The sequence below is a fragment of the Nyctibius grandis genome, chromosome 9, assembly GCF_013368605.1.
Source record: "Nyctibius grandis isolate bNycGra1 chromosome 9, bNycGra1.pri, whole genome shotgun sequence".
NCBI classification, from domain to species: domain Eukaryota; kingdom Metazoa; phylum Chordata; class Aves; order Nyctibiiformes; family Nyctibiidae; genus Nyctibius; species Nyctibius grandis.
The window spans coordinates 37,373,969-37,395,215 of record NC_090666.1 but is presented as its reverse complement, the minus strand read 5'-3'; the positions used below and the strand labels follow the sequence as shown (position 1 = coordinate 37,395,215).

General features: G+C 44.0%; 1 protein-coding gene across 1 annotated transcript; it reads right to left on the bottom strand.

Annotated features, from left to right (window-relative positions):
• Positions 1–2,650: 2,650 nt before the first annotated feature.
• LOC137667158 (histamine N-methyltransferase-like) lies at positions 2,651–19,975 on the bottom strand. The gene is made up of 7 exons (XM_068407711.1): positions 19,884–19,975; positions 16,498–16,702; positions 15,505–15,557; positions 11,373–11,480; positions 7,690–7,820; positions 7,027–7,120; positions 2,651–3,938 (listed from the first exon to the last, which is right to left on the bottom strand). Exons 2-7 carry the CDS (start codon positions 16,632–16,634, stop codon positions 3,583–3,585), a joined length of 879 nt encoding a protein of 292 aa, XP_068263812.1. The 5' UTR covers positions 16,635–16,702; positions 19,884–19,975; the 3' UTR covers positions 2,651–3,582.
• Between the last annotated feature and the right edge of the window lie 1,272 nt (positions 19,976–21,247).

The window sequence follows — 21,247 nt, the reverse complement described above, 5'->3', positions numbered from 1 at the left end:
CTGTGTAATGACATCAAAAAATCCCACCATGGGCTGCAAGCATGAATTACACCGACGTAGAAATGGCGACTGCAATCGAGCTGTAAGTGCATTTGTTCAATTTGCTGTTGTAATTAACAGAGCAGTGAGAATATTTTTCTCACGTATGATTTAAAGTCACAGCCCCAAAGCTGCTCAGGCAGATGTGTTTGATGCAGAGGGGATATATACGTGAAGACCAGGCTCCTCTGGAGGGGACCAGCCTTTTCTTGCCCCACTTTTTCTCTCCCCCAGCCTTCCCACATGGCATCACTCCAAAGCCGTGCCTGATCCGCGGACATCGGGCTGTTCCCTTCCCTGCACAGCAAACCTCCCGCGGGAATCACTTTGGGAAATAATCGCCTGATGCAGCACCAGAGCCACAAGCTCACACTTACTTATCAGAGGAACACAGGCCCGGGTGTTTGCTGCTATTTCAAAGGAGAGTTCCTCCTCCTCCTCCCTCCAGCTTTTTTCTCCTGTACCTGTAATATAATCTGTATATTCCAGGTTTATGTGCCAGTGAAATGAAAAGAAAAAAGGATGCCTTCCACTTTAAACTAAAATACTGCTCAGCACCATCTCTGATGAACATATAGATGCAATGGTAAGGATTGCATTTACCTGGAGTCACATTTCTGTAAAATGTTTACGCTTTGTATCGGAAACATATTTAGCCAGAAAGGGGCATCCACACATGAAGAGCTTGCGGGATCATTTCTGGTATATTTTTAATACAGGTGGCCTGACGTCCATCTTGTTTCAATCAATCAGTGTTAACTGGTTTAGAGACTGTTCCTCTCAGCAAACCTCTGTATAAAGCATATAAATTCACTTTGTGGGGGTGCAAGAGGGGAAGACCCATCCCGTTGGCCCACACATCCACCTGGGGGTTTGAAAAGAGCAAGGCTGCTCTGGAGATGTGCTTTTGGACTCAAATTCTGCTGGTTGAGGTAAAGTAAACTTTGTGAGAGGAAAACAATTAATTTGGTGTGGAAAGCACACAGGTAAGCTCAAAAATGCCATATAAATCCCAGTCTGTGGACAGACTGGACTCCCCAAACACACTCTGGAATAGCAGTATCTCACTGTACAATTAAGGGCTATTCTCGCATGAAAATGTGGCTCTTCAGGCTATTAGGAAGTTGTTTGAGAGATTTACAAAAACTCCTTCAGTTTTCATGGTCAAAGGAGCATAAAACTGTGCTTCCCCCACACTCATTTGCTACTAAATAACACTTGCAGTACTTACTTCTTGGAAATGCGTGTGTTACAAATTTAAAATTAAAAATCATTTATCCCTTAAGGATGCTCTTCTCATTCAATTTTCCCTCAGCCCCTTAATAGAAGCAGCTGCAAATGCAGAATGGAGTTTACTGTATTTTTTTTCTCCATTTTTTGAATTAAATCCTCCTCAGAAGCAAGAGCAATGGCAAAAGACCACCCTGGCGTGTCTGGTTTTAGATAAGGAGTTTTCTTCTCCAGCCTGGGGTGAAAGTGCCTTTTCTGCTGGTGAATTCTGCTTTTTAAAGCCTCTCCCTTTCTGATTAAAGAGGAGAAGGAGCTCTCATGCATTCACATTGCATGTCCTCTTTTTGTGTGTGTGGTCATGGCCTCCTTTCACGTCTCCAGATCACCTCTGCCATTCCTCATCTTTCCTGCTTTCTCCCAAATTTTCAGAACAAACTTCCTCCCAAAACTGTACAAAGATTTTTTTTCTTGTCTTTTTTACCTCTGCTAAACCAGAAAACAATAGGACATGCATGTGCATCTCGTTGGTAGGTTTTGTTGTTGGATTTTTAGTTGTTGGGTTTTTTTTGTTCTCACATTTCTGTGGCTCTTAAAGATCTGTCAGTCCTGACAGGGTTGATGTGGCAATATTCAGCGGTCATCTCCTTCACACACACCATTTAGAAGAGGTTACTGACAGCACAAAAGAGCTACGAAAATAATTGTAACTTTAATTTGTTTCCCATTAGAAATGCATGCAGCAATCTGTCCTAATGAGAGATTTTCTTTCCTGCTTCAGCATGTCACTGTAGCAGCTTGCAGATATACTGAGGTCTTCTAATGCACGAATCTGTATGGAGCACTGTGTAAAAGCAGTAATAGATTTTGTTCTGTTCAACAGCTGAGAAATATCATGGAAACATTCTAAAATACACTGGAATTAATATTTGATCACTAGCAGAAGCATGTGTTTAAAATAATTCACACTAAAATGAATATAAACAGCTATTAATGCCCAGTATGGTCTCTTGTAAATCACTTCAAATTGTTAATAATCTATATTGCATAAAACATAATTTCTTGCAGCTAAAGCATTACCTAAAGTAAACCATTTCAACACTGAATCAAATTATTTCAATGGCAGAAATCACCCATCTCACTGGATAAACTGAGTATTCAGACTATCAAATTCATTCAAGAGACTATATTGTATTCCACCATGCGTTGTGCCTTGTAGAGAGCATAACACTTCTTAAAACCATAAAATCATTTAGCAAAACAAATGCATCAACTACTAGAGTGGAGACAGCCGACATGCAGAAGGGACTGAGGAGGCGAAGCACCTTCTTGTTGAACATCCTATACTACACATTGAACAGATTTACCTGACGTGACCCCGTTGAAAATGAAACAAATCCCACTGAAACCTGTCAGTTTGGTATCAGAGTTTATTTTTACATCTTCCACACATGGCCTTTATGCGAGGCTAGTGAAAGGCTGTGACCAGGAGGTTTGTGTGTTTAGCTACAAATACTAGAAAGCCCTATGTGGCAGCAGTAGATGATTCCTAACAAAGGGTTTGCATCAGGGCTTGTCAGTGAAATCCACCTCTCCAGGACGGTTGTTAGCACTGCTGTGCCTCAACCGCCTTCAATTGCTTCGCTCTTGCAGTAGCAGTACGGACCTCGTCCACAAATTGCTCTACAGATGCAACATCATAAAAATAAAGTGAAAATAGAGGAAAAAGGAAGTGGTGCCATTAAACAGAGGTGGCTGCGGAGGCAGGAGCAGGCAACCATTGCACATGCAGAAGGCGTGAGGCCACTTTCACAGTAACTGGAGGTATGAGATCTTGAAGTCACAGCAAGCTCAAGAAATCCCATTGAGCAGCCACCCGAATGGTCAGTCATCCTGAGCCTCCACTCTTTCTAGCTGCACTGAGATGGTGCAATTTCCTTATTTGGTCTGCAGAGAGTTTTTAAGTGAAGATGATGAAACCATGTATAGTTCTTGATTATTTCTTAGGAAATGGTCAGGTTTCTGCAGTGCCCGAGTGGATGGTCCAAGTTACACCTGATTATACAATATCCATACGATAACGCACAATTAACTGGTTAGTGAGTTACGCATTCATAGGTTAGAGCAGAATTAATTGGGTATTAAAGCTCACTTATAACAAAAGATATTAATACTGATTTCTTAACATGCTCCAAAAATTATATATCAGTACTGAAGTAACCTAAGACATTTATAAAGTATAAAAAAACGTATTTCAGCTGTTAACAGTTTGTATCTGACTATTTGCTTTGCATCAAGAAGCAAGAAGAGATTAACTCATGGTTCAATCACTATGAAACTCAGGTTGTTGTTAAAAAGCACCTTCCCATCTCTTTTTTCACTGCATTCAGGCTTTCTTAACTCTTCCATTACCTGATGCTTTAATTCAGGAGGAGCAGTTTTAGAAAACTCACAGGTTTCTGTCAGGAAATCCAGCAACAGCTCCCCATCCTCATTCCCTTCAATAAAGCAGCTTGTTATGTCCATGTGGGATGGGAGCTCATGCACCTGGTACTTCAGCCCAGCTGGATCCAGTATCCTTTTGATGTCAGCAAGGGAAACGTAAGAGCAGAGATCACCTAAAGGGAAGGAAGACCCAAACTTCTTCCACAGCGTTTCCCAGCCACTGGTTCCTGAGAGATAAACCACAAAAAAAAATGCTCAGGAACAAGGAAAAACACTGTTTAAACTAATTTTTTATTGTCTGGGGGGTTTTTTAGCAGTTGTCCTTGTTGCAAGCAGAGTCTCTCCTAGGGCATGGAAAAGACTGCTGCCTCCCTTCTTCTGTGCCTGGGGGCTGGGGGCTGCAGGAGGGGATGGACATGTTACCTACACCGGAGCTCCAGCACCTCCCACCAATCCCCCAGCTGAGGCCAGAGCAGCTCACTGCACTGGATCATCCCTCCTTCCACTGCATCCCTCTGCTTCACGCACATGGGCAATATCTCTCAGGGACATCCTTCTGTAGTCCACATGCTGAACACTAGCTATTCAGTGCCATCTTGATTTAAACTATTCCCTAGATTTCAGCTGCTTGTTTGGAAGACCAAATCCTCTCCTATTCCTTCACCTAATTACTTTGTGGTCGAGCTACACATGAGCTTCGTTGAAACACTTATTGCTGGTAAGCTACGTGAAATACATGGGGCTCAAAACCCTGTTCACATTGTCCATGCAGTTGGATGTGTGGTGGAGAAAAGAATGGGATGGACAGAGCCCAGGATGAAGCTACACCACTCTCCTGGCCTTCAGCCTTCACTCCCATCACGCTCACGTGCTCTTGGGCCTGGGCAATGAGAGGGCTACCCCTCGACCTCCCCAGCGGTACTAGAAGGACATTTTGGCTGCGTACTATTTGGGTGTGCAAAGATGAAGAGTGAGGAAGGCACAGGCTCCTGTAGCACTGCAATCACCTCCAGAACTAAGCCCATGCTGAGCCCGCACACCTCTTCTCAAGGGATGTTTTACAAAGAAAACCAGCTGGGTAAGCTGAAAACTCCCCAGACAGGTCTTCACATCTTTATTTTCCCTCACCCTGGCTCTGTGATTCAGCATTTCTGCTATAAATCATTTATAAAAAGATCACCCTGAATGACTGGACAGGATGAAAATAACTTGGAGCCTAATGAGCACCTGTTGAGAGTTATGACTATCAATCTCCATAACTATTAAAACCAGTTGCTCGGCGGTTTTGCAAATGCTTTATCTGCAAGCAGTTATTTATAGTCAAATAAACAGTTTGCTGTTCAGAAGAGAGGCTACAATATTTTCTTTTCACCTGGTGGAAATTGAATGCAGAGCACTAATTGCAGAAAATTTGCTGGTGTCAGTGTTGTGTAACTCGGTGCCATCTCTGAGCCGAGCGATTATACACTACCTGAACGCAGCATTATTATAATAGCCCTCAACAGGCTCAGCATATGGCACTACTTTTGTTTTCAAGGCGATGTAAACAGATTTTTTAAACATGTTAAAAATAACACCGCATAGCTCTTGCAACTTGCCTGCTTTCCCAGCAGGGATGGAGCGGGAGGGATTGCAACCTTCACAGACGAACCAAGCCCTCTCCTACCAATCCTATTCCCAGACTGGTTTTTAATTAACACACCCCAATGAGTTTGTGTTGGAGATGACATTACCTTCATTTTTTGAAACGAGCTTTGTTCTGCTTCTCTTTCAGTACCTCCTTTTGCTTCAGTGCTCATTTTTGTAGAGCTTCTTCCTTCCCCTCTCTATATTCTTCTTTACCCTAAGGTTTTCCCCTTCCTTTGCTCTCTACTATTCTGAGCCCTACTCCTCTCTCCCATTTTCTTGCTGGCCCCAGCAGTTTCTACTCCATTCTGCTCCGTCAGAAAACACAGAGTTGCCTGGCCCAGAGAGGACTTCAGATACTTTTCATGAATTCAAATTTTTAATCACATTAATTTTGAATAGACACATGTTCCTCCCTGTATTCACATTTCATGAATATCCAAAGGGACAGGTTAAAGTCTTGGAAAAGAGTTTCAATTAACTATACGCAGGTAATCAGCAATAGTCTTATATTATGATCTATTCTTGTTCAGCCAAAGAACAAGAATAGCAACTCAGACCGTTTAAAATAGAGATTACTTGTAGTGAACTGCTTGAAAACACTTTAAACCAAAACCATTTTGGAGAAAAATAGTTTTAATAAATTCAAGTAAGAGAAGTGTCACTTCGTTGTTGAGCAACCTGGTCTAGCGGAAAGGTGTCCCTGCCTGTGGCAGGGGGGTTGGAACTAGATGATCTTTAAGGTCCCTTCCAACCAAAACCATTCTATGATTCTATAACACGAAAAAGGAACTTCATCAAACACATTACAGTTTGCAGACATGGCCAAATTCAATAAAAAATTAAGCTTAAACCTCTGAACAACTAACACTTAATACCCCTCACAAAACTATCAGAGGTGACTGTTTACACAACCAATATTTCCATGTCTTGTGAGGCAAATTAAAGACTTTCTAGAGTCAAATTACACCCCACCATTGCAGTATCTCTAGCATACCTTGCCCACAGTATTAAAAGGTCGTTGTTTGCTCCGCTCCCACATTTTCCTGCTGGATTGACCACAGAGGATCTCTTTGAGATCTAAAACAGCCTAAGAATGCTGTTTTCCACCCAAGATGATGATATTAAGGAAATGGGCAGTTTGAGAAGAAAATGAACCATATGTGCTCTAACACCTGCTGTATGGCACAGCCGAGCCCCATCGTAGCCATTTGCTTAATGCCACAAGTCTCCAGGAGCGAGATAATGCGGTGCCCGGCCTGAAAAGCCTTTTACAGAAAATAGCAGAGGCTGAAGGAGCTCTTGCAAGTGAGAGCCACAGGACGGAGCCTCTCGCCCACATCAGGCCTCTCTGCTGCCATCCGTCACTGGCCAGGCTGCAGGATGGGGAAGGGCAGAGGGCGAGAGAACGGTGTTTTGTGCCCAAGGCATGGGTTTGCTGGCTCACAAAACCTTCAGCTTTACAACCTGCAGCATGAGCTGTGCAGATCTAGACGGCGTGCAAATTTCAATGGATGTAGATGAGTGGACATCATTTATTATGCAGCCAGTTCACCTCTATAGGTGATAAAGCATGTTTTAAATAAAAATGTGCATTGGTTTTTAGATGGTCTGTGTTGAACTCGCAGGAAGCCCAAAGGTCCTCGTGGCTCTTGCCCAACCGAGCAGTGCTGGTTGAGCAGCTCTTACCTGACACCAGGATAATGAAGAGCTTCCCCTGTGCTTCCAGGAGGCTGTGGAAATACCGGATAGTTGCTGGGACATCTTTCACATAATACAGCATCTGGAAAGAGCAGAGGTGCTTACAGAGATACAGTGCAGTCCTGGTGAATGTTATAACTGGTACCACTAGGTAGAAGAAACCAAATGGGGGCAATCTTGAGAGAAGAGCAGCAGGACGACAAGACACATTAGCACAACGCTGGGCAGTGGGCTAACGCTGCACTGCCTTGCCTGCTCTCTGGCTCTCCGAAGACCAAGCACATGTTCATTCATTAACCCGAGATAAAAAGATTTGCCTTTCTTAGCAGTGAAAGTGGGTTGTAATGGCTTCAGTAAAATTGGAAATACAAAGGCAATTTCACAGAGTGGACAAAGAGCTTTGAAAACACTAGTTAAAATTCATTTTTAGTTGACTGCCACCCACAGCCTAGTTAATAGGACTACTGTGTTCTAAGTTGCTTTGCTGTAACTCGTCTTTCATTTTTGCAGTTCACTTATGCTTCAGTACTTTAAATTACAGGGAAATAAACTCACCTTTCTTCTCCTTAGAGTGGATAATGAGGTCACATACTTCACACATCCTTTTAACAGTCAAGTCTTTGACAACATTTACTTTGCAGAGACTTTTACCTGGATCATGTGAATGAAGTCCCATTTTTTAGACTTCTTTTCTGCATTCATTCGATGTTCATATTCATAACTTGTCTCCTCATGCCAGGTAAACTTTACGTTCTCGAGGTTTGGTGTCTCAGCCACGCGCTCTGAAATATGGGAGAAGGCAGGACAGAGTTATCTCAATTGCAAATATGGGACGGACTTCCATTCAGAGGTTTAATGCTTCTAAAAGTCATATTTAGGTAGAGAGTTTTGGTACCAGTTTAACACAGCAGTGGAATATTTAAAACCTTGATCCTATGTGTGAGAAGGGAGCTGTAAAGGTCTTTGTAGGATGAAGTCTTAAGAGGGTCTGATGCTTTACTCTTTGCACCATCATTTGGGCTCCTCCAGTCTTTACCTGATTAAAAAGAAAAAAAAGAAAGAAACTCTTCCCCATGACTGGCTCAAGCTGCAATAAAAGTTGTTGGCTGGGATAAACTGTTATGAGACCATAAGCACAACATTTTATGCTGAATGGGAGAAGAGCTGATGGCCCCTTTGGTTAGGTGGCATGCATGACCCACATGGATGAGCAGAAGCCAGGCCATGGTGAAGGGTTTTCCAGGGACTGAATAAATAAATATAGGGGCTTGAGGATGGATCAAGGGGGTTTTGGAGAGAAAGAAAGCACAATTAAAAGCTTGAGAAGGACAGAGAAAGCAAATGGCTCACTCTGGGAACGTGTCATGGGGATGGTGGGAGAGGGAAGGAGCTTTATTCTGTGAGCAAGAACCCATCTCTTGACATTTGGCTTCTGCTCTGTTCAAATAATTTTTCAAAGCCCACAGTTTCGGCCAACTGCTTTAGGTAAAAGGGATAATAGTGTTTTAAAGCAAAGACTAGTATAAAGAGTGACACATGACGTGCTTTCAGACCTCAATACATCGCAGATCCAGCAACTGTGGAAAGCAGAAAGCTGGAGAAGTAGATTCAAGGAATAAGTTATGCTGAAGGCCTGGCTCATCACTGCATTTCTTTGCTTTTTATGGGAGCAAAACTGAAAGATAATTTCATAATTTAGGGGACAGCAGAATACTAATGTCCATCTGCTGGCATATGGAGCTCATTGCACTGCGCTCCTGCCTGGCGCTCAGGATTGCTCCAGGACAAAGCTCGTCCTGATGCGATTCCTGTGCTTCGCTGGAGTTAACATAAATTTAAAACTTAAATGGCCCAAAGGCAGACTGAGCTTTAGCTACAGAACACATGTTCAAAACAACATGATTTGCTAAGACCAGCGCCTTTACACCACTAATCACGATGTTTCTCCTTTTGGGCTCTGATTAGGACATATCCCCCTCAGACATATGAGAAATGCTCCATTGCTGCTTATCTCCTCTCTTTTATCGTTGGAAATGGGCCACCCCTTTCAGATGCTGCTGTTGTTACTCTGTTCACTTCCATTTATCAGTCACTGGCCCCAGTGCTTGCAGTTCAGATTTAATTTGCTGGTTGAAACTCAGGCTTCATTCAGCAGCAGTTCATATCACCATCACAAATAATCTGGTGCAATCTCGTTCAGTTTAGTTGCTAGACAGTCTGCAAGGAGACACTAGGAAGAAAACTGAATTGCTTGCCAAGGTGGGCTTTTAAAGTCACAATTTCAGAAAGGACAAACTCATTCTGATTATGGTTTCTGCCCAAAGATTCATCTGAAGCCAAAACATATCACCCTAACTGTTTTGAAAAGTTTTCCTTAATCTTCTCCTGGGTTCAACCCAGATTGCAGTCTGGGTCAGAAGCTGGAGATGTGTCCTGGATGGGTGCCATCAAAACCGGACTCCCTGAAGTTGTGTCACGCTGTGCAGGCAATGGCAGTGCAGCTCAGTTGTGGTGTGACCAACACTCCCAACCATGGTCACCAAGGAGGCTTCACGTGGATATGAACCAGGAATGAAGGAAAGCCACAACCTGGCCATGTGGCTTTAAGGAGAGCCTTCATCGTATGACGCAGCCTAAGATAAACCTCAGTTTGTCATCACTGCATGTCCCAGTAAGAAGTTTCTCTTGTGAGCTTGGCTTCTCCTTCCCAAGGAGAAAGTATCTGATTAGGCAGAAAACGTAACGACTGAATCCTCAGAGGCACAGATAATGTTTCCAATTCTCCCCGGAAAAATCTTAGGGCTCAGAAACCTAATTAATGATACCTATTGGGGACATGATTAATTACCAAATAAGAAAGTTTAAAGAAAGAAATTCAGATGAATATTTCATTTCTAGTTTAGAATAAAACTTAAAATAAGGACAACTTCTTATACTTTCTTTAACTTTCTTCTTCAAAGAAACTCACTAAAGTAGGATAGGACTGCCAGTTAATTGATGATAGATGGTGAGACCACTAGGAAGATTCAGTGGAAATCCAGTCCCACATAGTGTATCTTTAATGGCCAGACCAGGACAGAAATGCAAGTGCCCAAACTGTCTTATAAACAGAGCAGATGCTCTGCTGCTCATCCTTCACCATCTCAGCCTGGAGCAATGTAAGAGCTCCTGGGATTTTGCATGAGCCATCTTTTCAAAGATCAAGTACATGTAATACAGAGACAGATATTAAAAAATGGTATGTTTCCTGGGAGCCTTTGTGCTTCCAGTGATTCTGAACTCCCCCACTGCAGGGAGAAATGGGTTGTTACTCTCTTTTTTTTTTTTTCCTTTTACTTCCACAGGTTGCTTCGTACTGAGAATGCTTTATTTTTAAGGACTTAAGCAAGAGTAAGAGTTGGAGATTTACAGCATGGTTTTACAGTCTGGTATTTACTATGGTTTGGAGCATTTCCAACAACACAGGCTGCTGATGAGCTTCATTTGTTACTGCCACATCCATTCAGCAGCCACTTTCTGGCAAGGTGTGCTCTGCTCAGGGCTGCTCTCACAGCCTGTATGGGGTAGCTGGTGTCATCTCCATACAAGACCATAATTACCTGCTAAGGTAAAGCCTGGTAGGCATTAATCCAGTGATAATCAAACTGTGGATTGATATTTAATGCTCGCTTTGTAGGGCAATTTGACCAAAGCATTCCTGCTACGTTCAATCCTCCTTGGAAAATGCTTGGCTTTCCTTCATGAATGTTGCTCAGACCTTTGGGCTGGTGGAATGAAACACGCTCTAAGCCACGGAGCATGTAGCAAAGATCTTTCCTATCCATCTTGCTTTCCTTTCCTTGTTTTCTAATTCAAAGGATGGCAACTAATTTAGTGCAGCACTACAAGGTTTAGCTATTTGTTATTTGGAAATTATTTTTAAGATACGCAAAAATTACCATGAGACACTAAAATTTTCACTTTGATGTCGAGGAAGGATCCTGATTCAGTGCAAGTTGAAGGAGAAAAACTTTCTGAAATGTGGGGCTTTTACTCTATTCCTGTACAATCACCCACCAGTTCCCCCCTTGCTTAGCTTTTAAAGTCTGCCTAGTCCAAGTGTTTGCCACAGAGTTCTTTGCAGTGTGAGAGACTAAGACTTTGAGAGACTAAACATTGTTGAAAAGCAATGATGGCAAAAAAGCATAAAATAGTGACTTTTTTAACTTTTAAGAGCCAATTCTGACAAGAAAGCATTTGAATGTGGGGTCATCCACATTTGAATGTGGCGTTCAACTCTTTTTAATGCATTTAGCATACTTAACGTAAATTTAATTTATTTAATGTAAAAATACCTTTGTACTTGGAGATTTGGTCAGCACTTGGATCTATCACATCATTGTTGATGGTGACCCCTGGATATCTGGCTTGTACTTTTGAGAGGATCAGCAGGTCCATCTCACCTAGGGAAGCAGGCAACATGAAAAACAAGACGGAAGCAAAGCTCAAGCAAATGTTATCTCCATCATCATCATATCCCCAGTTTTGAGGACTGATACCTGCCATTCCTGTACAGAAAATGTACCACACAGGCATATGTAGCTTTTCTGTGTTCTCAGCAGACTAAGGGTGTGTTTCTGGGATTTGAGAAACATTTAAATATCAGTCCCAGCTATCTTCTTTCTTCCTCTCTGACTGCCACCATCAGCGCCAAGGGAAAACCAGACACAGTCACGCACATGGTGTGACCTCATGTTTTCTGGACATGGCCTAACCTCCCAGGGAAGATCCTAAATGACTCTGATGGGACTAGTTCTGATGGTCCCAAGTCACCAGTAAACCTGACAGGATTTCGTAGGAGTGAGTAAGAGCATTTTTAGCCAAGCATCTCACTGGTTACCAGGTCATGTGGTTGAGGGAGAAGAGAATATATGTTTACACTGGAATCAGAAACAACGTTCATGTCTGTTTGTCTTTAGTGCCCTGTGACTTTTTCCACAAGTAAGATGAATACTGCACATACCACTGATGTTTCTCTAACCCCTGTTTACAGAATACCCCAGAACTGACTGTACTTTCTTTGTGAGGAATAGTTCTCTCTGGATACTGATCAGGCTAGCTGCAAATCTTTTACTGATGGAAGTGCCCATAGGTTTAACGTTTCAAAATTTAAAAAGAGCTTCTATCCCTCTTGGCCACCTATCCCCATCCGCAATATAGGAAGCCCAGGGAGGTGGTGGGGTCACCATCTCTGGATGTGTTTAAGAAAAGACTGGACATGGCACTTAGTGCCATGGTCTAGTTGACAGGGTGGTGTAAGGGCAACGGTTGGACTCGATGATCCCTGAGGTCTCTTCCAACCTGGTTGATTCTGTGATTCTGTGATATGATGCTCCTGACTGAGGCAGGGGTACACGGACAATATAGAATCATAGAATCGTTTTGGCTGGAAAGGATCTTTAAGATCATCAAGTCCAACGGTTAACCTGGCACTGCCAAGTCCACCACTAAGCCATGTCCCTAAGCACCACATCTACACATCTTTTAAATACCTCCAGGGATGGTGACTCCACCACTTCCCTGGGCAGCCTGTTCCAATGTTTGACAACCCTTTTGGTGAAGAAATTTTTCCTAATATCCAATCTAAACCTCCCCTGGCACAACCTGAGGCCGTTTCCTCTCATCCTATCGCTTGTTACTTGACCCTCCACCAGCTTCGTTGCCCTTCTTTGGACTCACTCCAGCACCTCAATGTCTTTCTTGTACTGAGGGGCCCAAAACTGCACATAGCATTTGAGGAGAAACATCATGCTGCGTTGCTTAGCTTTTTTAGGGCTCACTTCTGCTTATTGTACTTGAATATATTTTAGATGGAAAAAATAATAGAAGACATTAAGGTAGAAAGAGTGAAGCAGAGGGTAACTGTGGTAAATAATAGACCCAGGGGTCTTGTTATAGGCAAATATTGACCTTTGTCTTCAAAGATGTACTTGTGCTTGCACACAACTCCGTGTTATAAAATTCCCTACAAAGGAATAAAATTATGCACTCAACAGATCACACAGCGAACCCTGATGGCCAGACAGAGCCTTGCTGAGGGACTGTGGAGGGAGTGCTCCCATCGTATTTGCACAGCCTCTGCCCATCCTCATGATTTTCAGTGCCCCTGGGTTCCCACACCTTCAGCATTAGCTCCATTATACAGAAGCTTTGAGGTACAAAAGGAAAATATTGGCAGTTAAATAGCCGTAATGTGTTCCCTGGAGCTCAACCCAGCACAACAGGTTCTTCCCCAGGAGGGTCCTTTTCACTACAAAGAGCTCTCTGCCTGCTTCTGGCCCCACCATACATCACCATGGGTCAAAATCAGGCACCCCAGCCCAGGTCTCACCTGCTCATTAACACCCTAAGAATTTAACGTAAAAAGTGAGGAACACTTCAATTTTTTCAGACATACATGTCTTTCTTAAAGCAACAATTAACACCAAAATTTACGTAGCATCTGTGCAAGTATGTTCTTCGAGGGAGGGAAATTGAATTTCTGAAAGAGCAGAAATAGCTGTGGCGTTGTTATCACTGCAAACCCTGTATTCTGTTGAAAAAGGAGAGTAAAGCCAGTTGTCTGCAGGCTGCTGTGGTAAAATTTGGAGACACAGAATTTGTAATGAACTACTGCAATATTTTTGATTTTTGGTTGCTTTACTAACTTTCTGTAAAATGGATTAGTCCTTTGAAAAGGCTGTGCAAGTCCTGATAAAAAAATTTGAATTTCACTTTCCCATATGTGGATAGATCAATATATTCCTTTCCACTCTTCTGTGGCCAAACCACCCTTGTATTGTTTTTAACCAAAAAAAACCCACCCCTTTGATTCATAGTTTAATCCACAGCCTTAATTGACTTCAGTTAGCTCTTTTATATGCAAACAAGTGTCCTGAGGCATTTTACAGTCAAATCTGTGGCAGCTTGCTTTATCAACAATTTGGCAATTAGGCTATCCGAATTATTTAAACTCTCCAACACAATTACCTTTTAAAGGCTACCACTATGTTCACCATTAAGTTTCTAATTAAACATTTTACGTAACGGGATAGTTTATTGCACAGTTGCTACTTTATAGCAGCGTTGATGACTTTTACGGTTTTTAAAGGTACAGAGTGCTGCGCGCTGGAGTGTGAACTTAATAAGGCAGAGGCGGTAGGCGAAGGCGGGCACTGTAGATGGGTGGGTGTGATGGGATATGATGCTACGTTAAATGGTTTGCTTGTCTCTCGAGGTGGAAATGTGGGAAGGAAACGCTTTCCTTCCATGCTGCCTCCCTGTGAAGCACGGGGGCGGATGGGGCCAGGGCAGCAGCTCCATCGCTGCCCTCCGACATCAGCCAGGGTTAGCTGGGGGGATGTGGGAATTTGCTGCCTCCTGACCTCCCAAGGACCTGCGGTGGGAACAAGCCAGCAAGGAGCAGGGTTTTGGTGGTGTAGGGGTTTTTTACATCACAAAATGAGTTTTGACTGCACGTTAATGATTGAATATCCATCATGCTAAGCTGGGGTGTCCCTGGTTAGGGAGTTAAGTACCTCACTAACCAAGTAAAGTGTTCCTGTTAAAAACACCATTTTTTGGCAGAAGAATGGTTTCCCTTGTTGGGAGAGCAATGTTCCTACTCTGTCACACTGTCTGTTTTATAACATCCGCCATTTACATACAATTATTTTTACTTATTAGGAGAGATTGACAAAGCTCAGATTAGTCTTTGTAGATGGTAAGACTAAACCATTCAAACTAAATTAACTGTTCTTATAAAATTTAAGTTTGATGACTTAATGGGCAGAGCAGAATTAGAAAACATAGGCTTTAATTATGAGGGAACTTAAGCAAGAATTTAATGAGAAGCAGCCACTTGATGCTATTGGTATTGTTTTTCCACCCAGTGAACTTCAGATAAGAGACTTATTTCTTCTGGTTTCTTCTAGATTTCTTCCGGAGCTTACGTTCAGCTCCAGTGTTTTGGGGGACAGTAGCTCCAGGAGGGGCCTGTGCATTGATGGTGGTCAGCAAGTATGTACAGGCAAAACAGAGGTCAGCCAAGGCTGTCATGTAGCAGGGCAGGAGGCAGCAATGATGGGGAGTTACCACATCCGTAAATAGTTACAGGGGAGAGTAATTGCAATGCAAGTGAAAATTAACATTCTGAGGACATTATGGCACTTTTTTTTGCACAGAAACGCTATGGGGCAGTTCAAGCCTCTCTCTGCCCTTGAGGAGTGATGGTGCAGAAGGAGGTTTCTCATGGAGGACACACAAGAATCGGGGTGGGGAGGCACAGGCTGTTTTCAGACAATGTGTCCACACCTAGCACCATCTGACCCTGGAGCTGACTTTTCAAGAAAAGACTTATTTCCCACTCTGATCCTTTCTGCAACTTTTAATCCTCTATTCTTTGAAAAAAAAGGTATAAGCATATCAATATTGAAGTGCATAGCATACCTGCTCCACCGCCAACACTTAGAATATTGATTGTAGACTTCCCGTTTCCAATACTGAAAAACATTATTTACACATTTTAGCAGAGCTACCAAGTAGAGAGTGTTACATCCATTTTGTGCAGCACCGGAGGTCCCATGAAGACTAAAATCTGCAGGACAAAAATCAAATGCAACATGTGCATGTACAGGCATGACCGTGAGCTGGCAGGAGGGATCACATTCAGAACTCTGCTCTTTGGAGATTCCTGATTTCCAGTTACTTTGGCAATTTGTAGAGGAGTTCTGCTTTTATTACGAGTGCATACAAGCAGCAGAAGGTACATGCTTCCTCCATGTCTGTGTTTCAAGGACCAGAGACCTTCCTGGGTCTGGACCAGCAGCTTAAAAATTATTTGTAGAAGTTTTACATTTTGCAAAATGGAGAGGAAGAGGGGAAGAGTGTAACACCTTTAAAAGCCCTTAGCGAGGATTTGGCAGAGCTATAAAGCCCTGTGCCTGCAGAAGGGCCTCCCCAGAACCAGGATTTGACCCCATCTGCCTGCTGTCCAAGCCAGCCTGCAAAGCAAGGGGTCCAGCAAAAAACACGCATGGCAGGCAAAGCAGGAGTGTTATTTACACATACTAGAGAGAGCCTAAATGTTACCTGAAAATATTACTTTTACAAAGACGCTTTCAATCAAGCTCAATCTTAGAACGTAATACCTGTTATTGCATTTTAGAGTTGATTCAGGCTAAGCTATATTTGCATGCAAGGAAACAATTCAGCCTTATCTCCTCCCTGCTAGGCAGGCTCTGTCCCAAAGAGCAGCCGTTCAGCAGCATGTGCAAATGAAATCTCCAGCCAAGCCCTGTCAGAGACCTACAGAGGGAACAGCCCGTGGGGAACAGCAATCTGCCTCTCACAGGCAGCCCCCCAAGCCCAGCCAAGCCCGTCATGGCCACAGAACCATGACCCGGGCTGTCCTTCAGCTCCTTGTGGTCACCTCCATGTTACCTTGCTATCACGGCTGGCAGCTGCCTCTCCATGAACTCCTGCATGCACTGGTGCTCAGTTGAATTCGCGAGGAAGAGGCGGAAAGACTGGAGATATCTGTCAGGGTCGGTGAGCAAGCTCCTCATGGGCGATGCCATGCTGCAGGTCTGAAGGGTGCTGGAGGTCTGAAGGGTGCAGCTGAAGCTGCTCCTTGCAGCTCTTCTTCCTAGACAAGGAATAACAAATGCCAGAGAGGTAAAAACAGCACACACCCAGACTTTGCTCCATGTCCTTGGCCCTGCAACTTCACCTTAGAGCACTTAAAAAAGTATTAGGCAATTTTACAATAGAAGCTGTAAGTCAGGTTTCATCAGCAAAGGGTAATATATCATCTTCAATCTGCGCTGCGGAAATGCCAGCATTTTTTAACTGTGCTGACACAGGGCTCTGTTAAAACTCAGTAAAAGGGTCTTTAGACAGTTCTTAAATAAAAGAAAAATTCCCTTATTTCTTGAAGGCATGGAGAGGCTCCAAAGACTTGATCTGGATTAGAAGAAAGTGCAACACACATCTCCAGAGATGCTGGCAGATGTCTCTATCTGTTTTTTTAAGCTTTTGATGTTCTTAAAGGGAATGCTGATGGTGGGGTGAAAACAATAAAAACCTTATAAATGCACTCTTTATTTTTCTAGTTCCTCTGAAGATAATGGTATGATCCCCATGGGCTAAGTAGTTAATTCACGAAAGCCACATGAGATGCTGGAATGGGTGTTGTGCTAAACCTGGCTTACATGGAGTTGGGAGTTGGGGAGGCAGAGCGTCCTACTGGGAAATGTTGGGCTGTACCCTGAAAAGTGAAGAAAGGTGTATTCAACCTTTGTTAAATTGCAGTTTAAGTCCATCATGTCTTGTCGTAACTGGCAAGGAGAAAGAAGTCCTCTTCCTTCTCGTGGGTCCCAGGCTTAAGGACCACACTCCATCTCTTACCATCAGATCTGACTTTCACACAGAGGTTACGTCCCAGTCACCTCTCGTTATTTTTATTGCTCCCTTTGGACTGTGTCCAGCCAAGCCCTGTTGGTGTTGAAGCACGGCAGCCAAGAGCAAAAGCCTCTCACCCGCTGAGATCCCCTGGCTCCCAGCGCAGCCAGGGCGGCTTCCCTCACCCCACTGAGACTCCACGCCACTTGCCTTCGCTCACCAGCATGACCACTGAAATACAAACCATGGGCTTTCTCCAGACTACTTTTCTTGTCCCTTTAAATTATAATTCTGTCCCCTATTGTGCTCCCAGTCCCTCCCAGCTGCACATGAATAACAAGTCTCATCCCTCCCCCAAATCATGAATGAAACACGAAAGAGCAGTGGGCTCAGGTTCAAACTTGTCATTACCTCGCTTTCTGGTGGTAAACTGCTGATAACTTTTCTGACTAACTGTGCAGCCAGTTTTCCACCCACCCAATATCTGTCCAATCGAGGCCACGTCTTCCTCACTTGCTTATGAGAATGTCACACAAGACGATGCCAACCCTAAAGCCCCAGTATAGGAACACCTCCTTCTTCCCTGTACGCCAGGGCAGTTACACAACCGGCAGAAAAATGGGCTCAGCAGAATTTCTCCCTGACATCGCCATGTTGCCTGGCCATCCCCTTATTCTCTTTCTGGTGCTCACTCCTTTTCAAAGGATGATTTCTAGGGACAGCTGTCTTGCTGAGCAGCTGCAGTTCCCCAGCTCCTCCTCTTCCTCCTGCCCCCTTTTCAACACTAACGTGAGCTACTTGGTTTGCTCACATTCCTTGCTGCTCACGCCAAAGATAATATCCAACTCATGACATGTTTTGGTTTGCATCCCATGAGTCACATCTCTACATGTCCCAAAGGTTCCCATGGGAGGACATGTAGCGAAGGCTGGTGGTGATACGTCTCCTCCAGCACGTGCTGCTATCAGAGCCAGTAGGTCAATTAGCAACATCTTTTAATTGCTGTCCTTGAGGCATTCCCAAAGACCAGCAGCAACCTCCAGAGCAGGACCCAAGGTGTGATTTTCCACCCACATCACTGCCAAGGCAGACCCGGCTTTCGGCACATTCCCTGTGCCCACCCTCTCAGACAGCAAGGATGCTGTCAAGGGAAAAAAACAGCAAAACCAAGTGTGTTAAACAACAACAATGATGAAAAGGGCCTGGTGACAAGTAGATGGAAGAGCTTTAAAAACTTTGCTGGGTCCCGGCTGCCCACGAAGGCTGGTTCAGAGCAGCATGGGAAGGCGACAGCCCCCCCAGTCACAGAGCTCACCTCCCTGCCGCCTGCTTCAGTGAGCCTGGTGGTGTGAGATAAGAGAGGCCCATGCATTAGAGAGACAGACCAACATATTGCAGCTGAAGTGACTGTGCTAGGCAGAGGACTGTGGCTCAGGCTCACAGGGCAGTATCTGCACGCTGCCCACCCTACTCACACGGCTGAGCCGCCACGCATGAGCCTTGGACCGACATCCCCTCCTTTTCCCAGATGACCAGCACTCAAACACCCAGCAAAATCTGAATTAACCTGTTGCGTGAGAATTACTCACTGCTAACCCACCCTGAAAATAAAGTGGTATATTCCTTGTTTGCCCATTCCTCTGCTCTGCTCAACTCCTCACTTTTTACTTTAGGTGCATAAGGAGGCTTTGCCATTTGCTACTAACATATTTTACTGCCTTCAATCTTGAAAAAATATTTTACAGTTAATAAGAGGAGATTTAGGTAATTGCCCTTTTTTCTATGCCTTCCTCTACTTCCCGTGATTTTATTTGCCCCCATCCCCTGCTCAGAGGTCTCTAATGAGCAGCTGAGATTCATTTGCATGTTAGGTGCAGTTCAAGGAATTAGTCTCATTTATTTCATTACGCTTTTGGCTGTTTGAATTTGCCCCATTTATTTCATTACATGTTTTGCTGTTTGAATTGCAGCCAGTTAACTTTAAAAATGAGTAAAGAGAAGGAAGAAAAGGATTTTTTTTCTGAATCAGGCTGATGATAGAAACTTTTGGATAACAATGTTCACTTGCGCCTGTTCCCTTCAGTGATAATCCAAATGTATACAGAGCTCCCTAAAAAGACTGAGGAGTTTCAAAAGCGGACTCTATGTTTACGCTGCAGTTTCTTGATCCACCCCGGGTTTGCACCAGCACTAGCACAATTAAACCTGCTTTAAACTCACCGTAAAACTCTTTGAACCTTCCCCATGAAGTCCAAAAACAAAGTGAGTTTGCCCTCAGCTGTAAACTTTGTGCAGTAGGATCTTGGGCTTATTTGCACGGGATTACGGATGGCTCGTTGCTGCACGCCAGCAAAGCAGGGATCCCCCTTGGAGGAGTTCAACGCAATCTGTTACGCTCGTGCTTGCCTCGAGGGAGCCGTACTTACGTGCGAGCGGGTTGTGCCTCTCAGGGCCGTGGGCTTCCACGGTGTGATGCCGCTGTGCTGCTCGGGACGTGCTCCCAGCCGGCCGCCCACCTTCCCGGCGCCTGCTGCCGTCCCACCCCGGGGCTGCGACGTGGCAGCAAGGAGGAGGTTTCGCTGCCTGGGAAAGGAGTAGGCAACGTCATAACCTCGTGCAGCAGCGGCTGCCTGCAGAGGCAGAGGGGACAGTTTAAACCCTGCCTGCCATGTTCACCCGGCACCCTCTGTGTGGTCCCTACCAGCTGTCCCCCAAGACACAGCTGATACGGCCACCAGCACACTGTGAGCATTCAGACACAGAGCTCTATAACGTGTTAATTAGAGTCCGGATGAAAAATAAAGCCCTGCCACTGGTATATAAGAAATGCGACTCTTGACAAATTGGAAACAGTTGTCTCAGCGTGTGGCACAGGGCAACGTACAGTATCATTTACACTTTGCCTATAGAAGCCTACCGTTATAGACTACTTTTTGCTTTTTAGTTCGTTTTCTTGCCAGCAGCTGAGATTTTGCTTTTCCCTTGCTTTAAAGAGCTTAAGCAATGGGAAGCATTTTCCAGGTTGTGTGCACCCTCCACAGCCCTGTTCACAGCAGTTTTATCCCAGGGAACATAAGCACGAAAAAAAGCACTGACCCATGTCTGCTATCATACCATGGTTTGGTGTTCAGAGCTTTAGTAAAATATTTGCCTTGTGTGTGCCTCAAATTATTCATTGTTTGTTCCTGTTTAGTGAAAAATAATTTTTTTTGAAGTTAAATGAAGAAGTTTTCCTTCTGGACTTAGATGGAGAAATGAAGTGTTCATGGAGAAATGAACCGTTCACATTGCTAAAGTCATAACAAATACTACCAGTAATATCAATAATCGTGCTTTCAAAGGCACAGTTACAGGAAAAATTGCTGTAGTTTGACATTTAGCTGAAAGTTTACTGATATAAAGATCCATATCAACAGTTAAAATTGTTCAGCTAGAACAATGACTGTGTGGGACGGCAACACCAGCTGCTTTTTTTCTCTCTCCGTACACAGCACCCTTTCCAAGCCACTTGGAGGGAAGGAGGTACGAAGCCCTCCACCAAGGAGCAAGCCGAGAGCTGCGAGGCCACAGTGTTTCAGTACCTTCTGCTGGTCGCTCGGCAAAGAGGGACACCAAAGCCACACAAGAGTGATGAGCAGCACCACAACTGTTTTGGTGTTTCAAATTGACAATCAAAACTTTATTTTCCAGAGGCATTTTAAGGAAAATCAAACCCCAGCTACTCTGTCAGACAGCTACAAACCAAGCCATCTTCTCTTGAAGAGTCCCAGCAAATGCTAGTTCTGCAGCA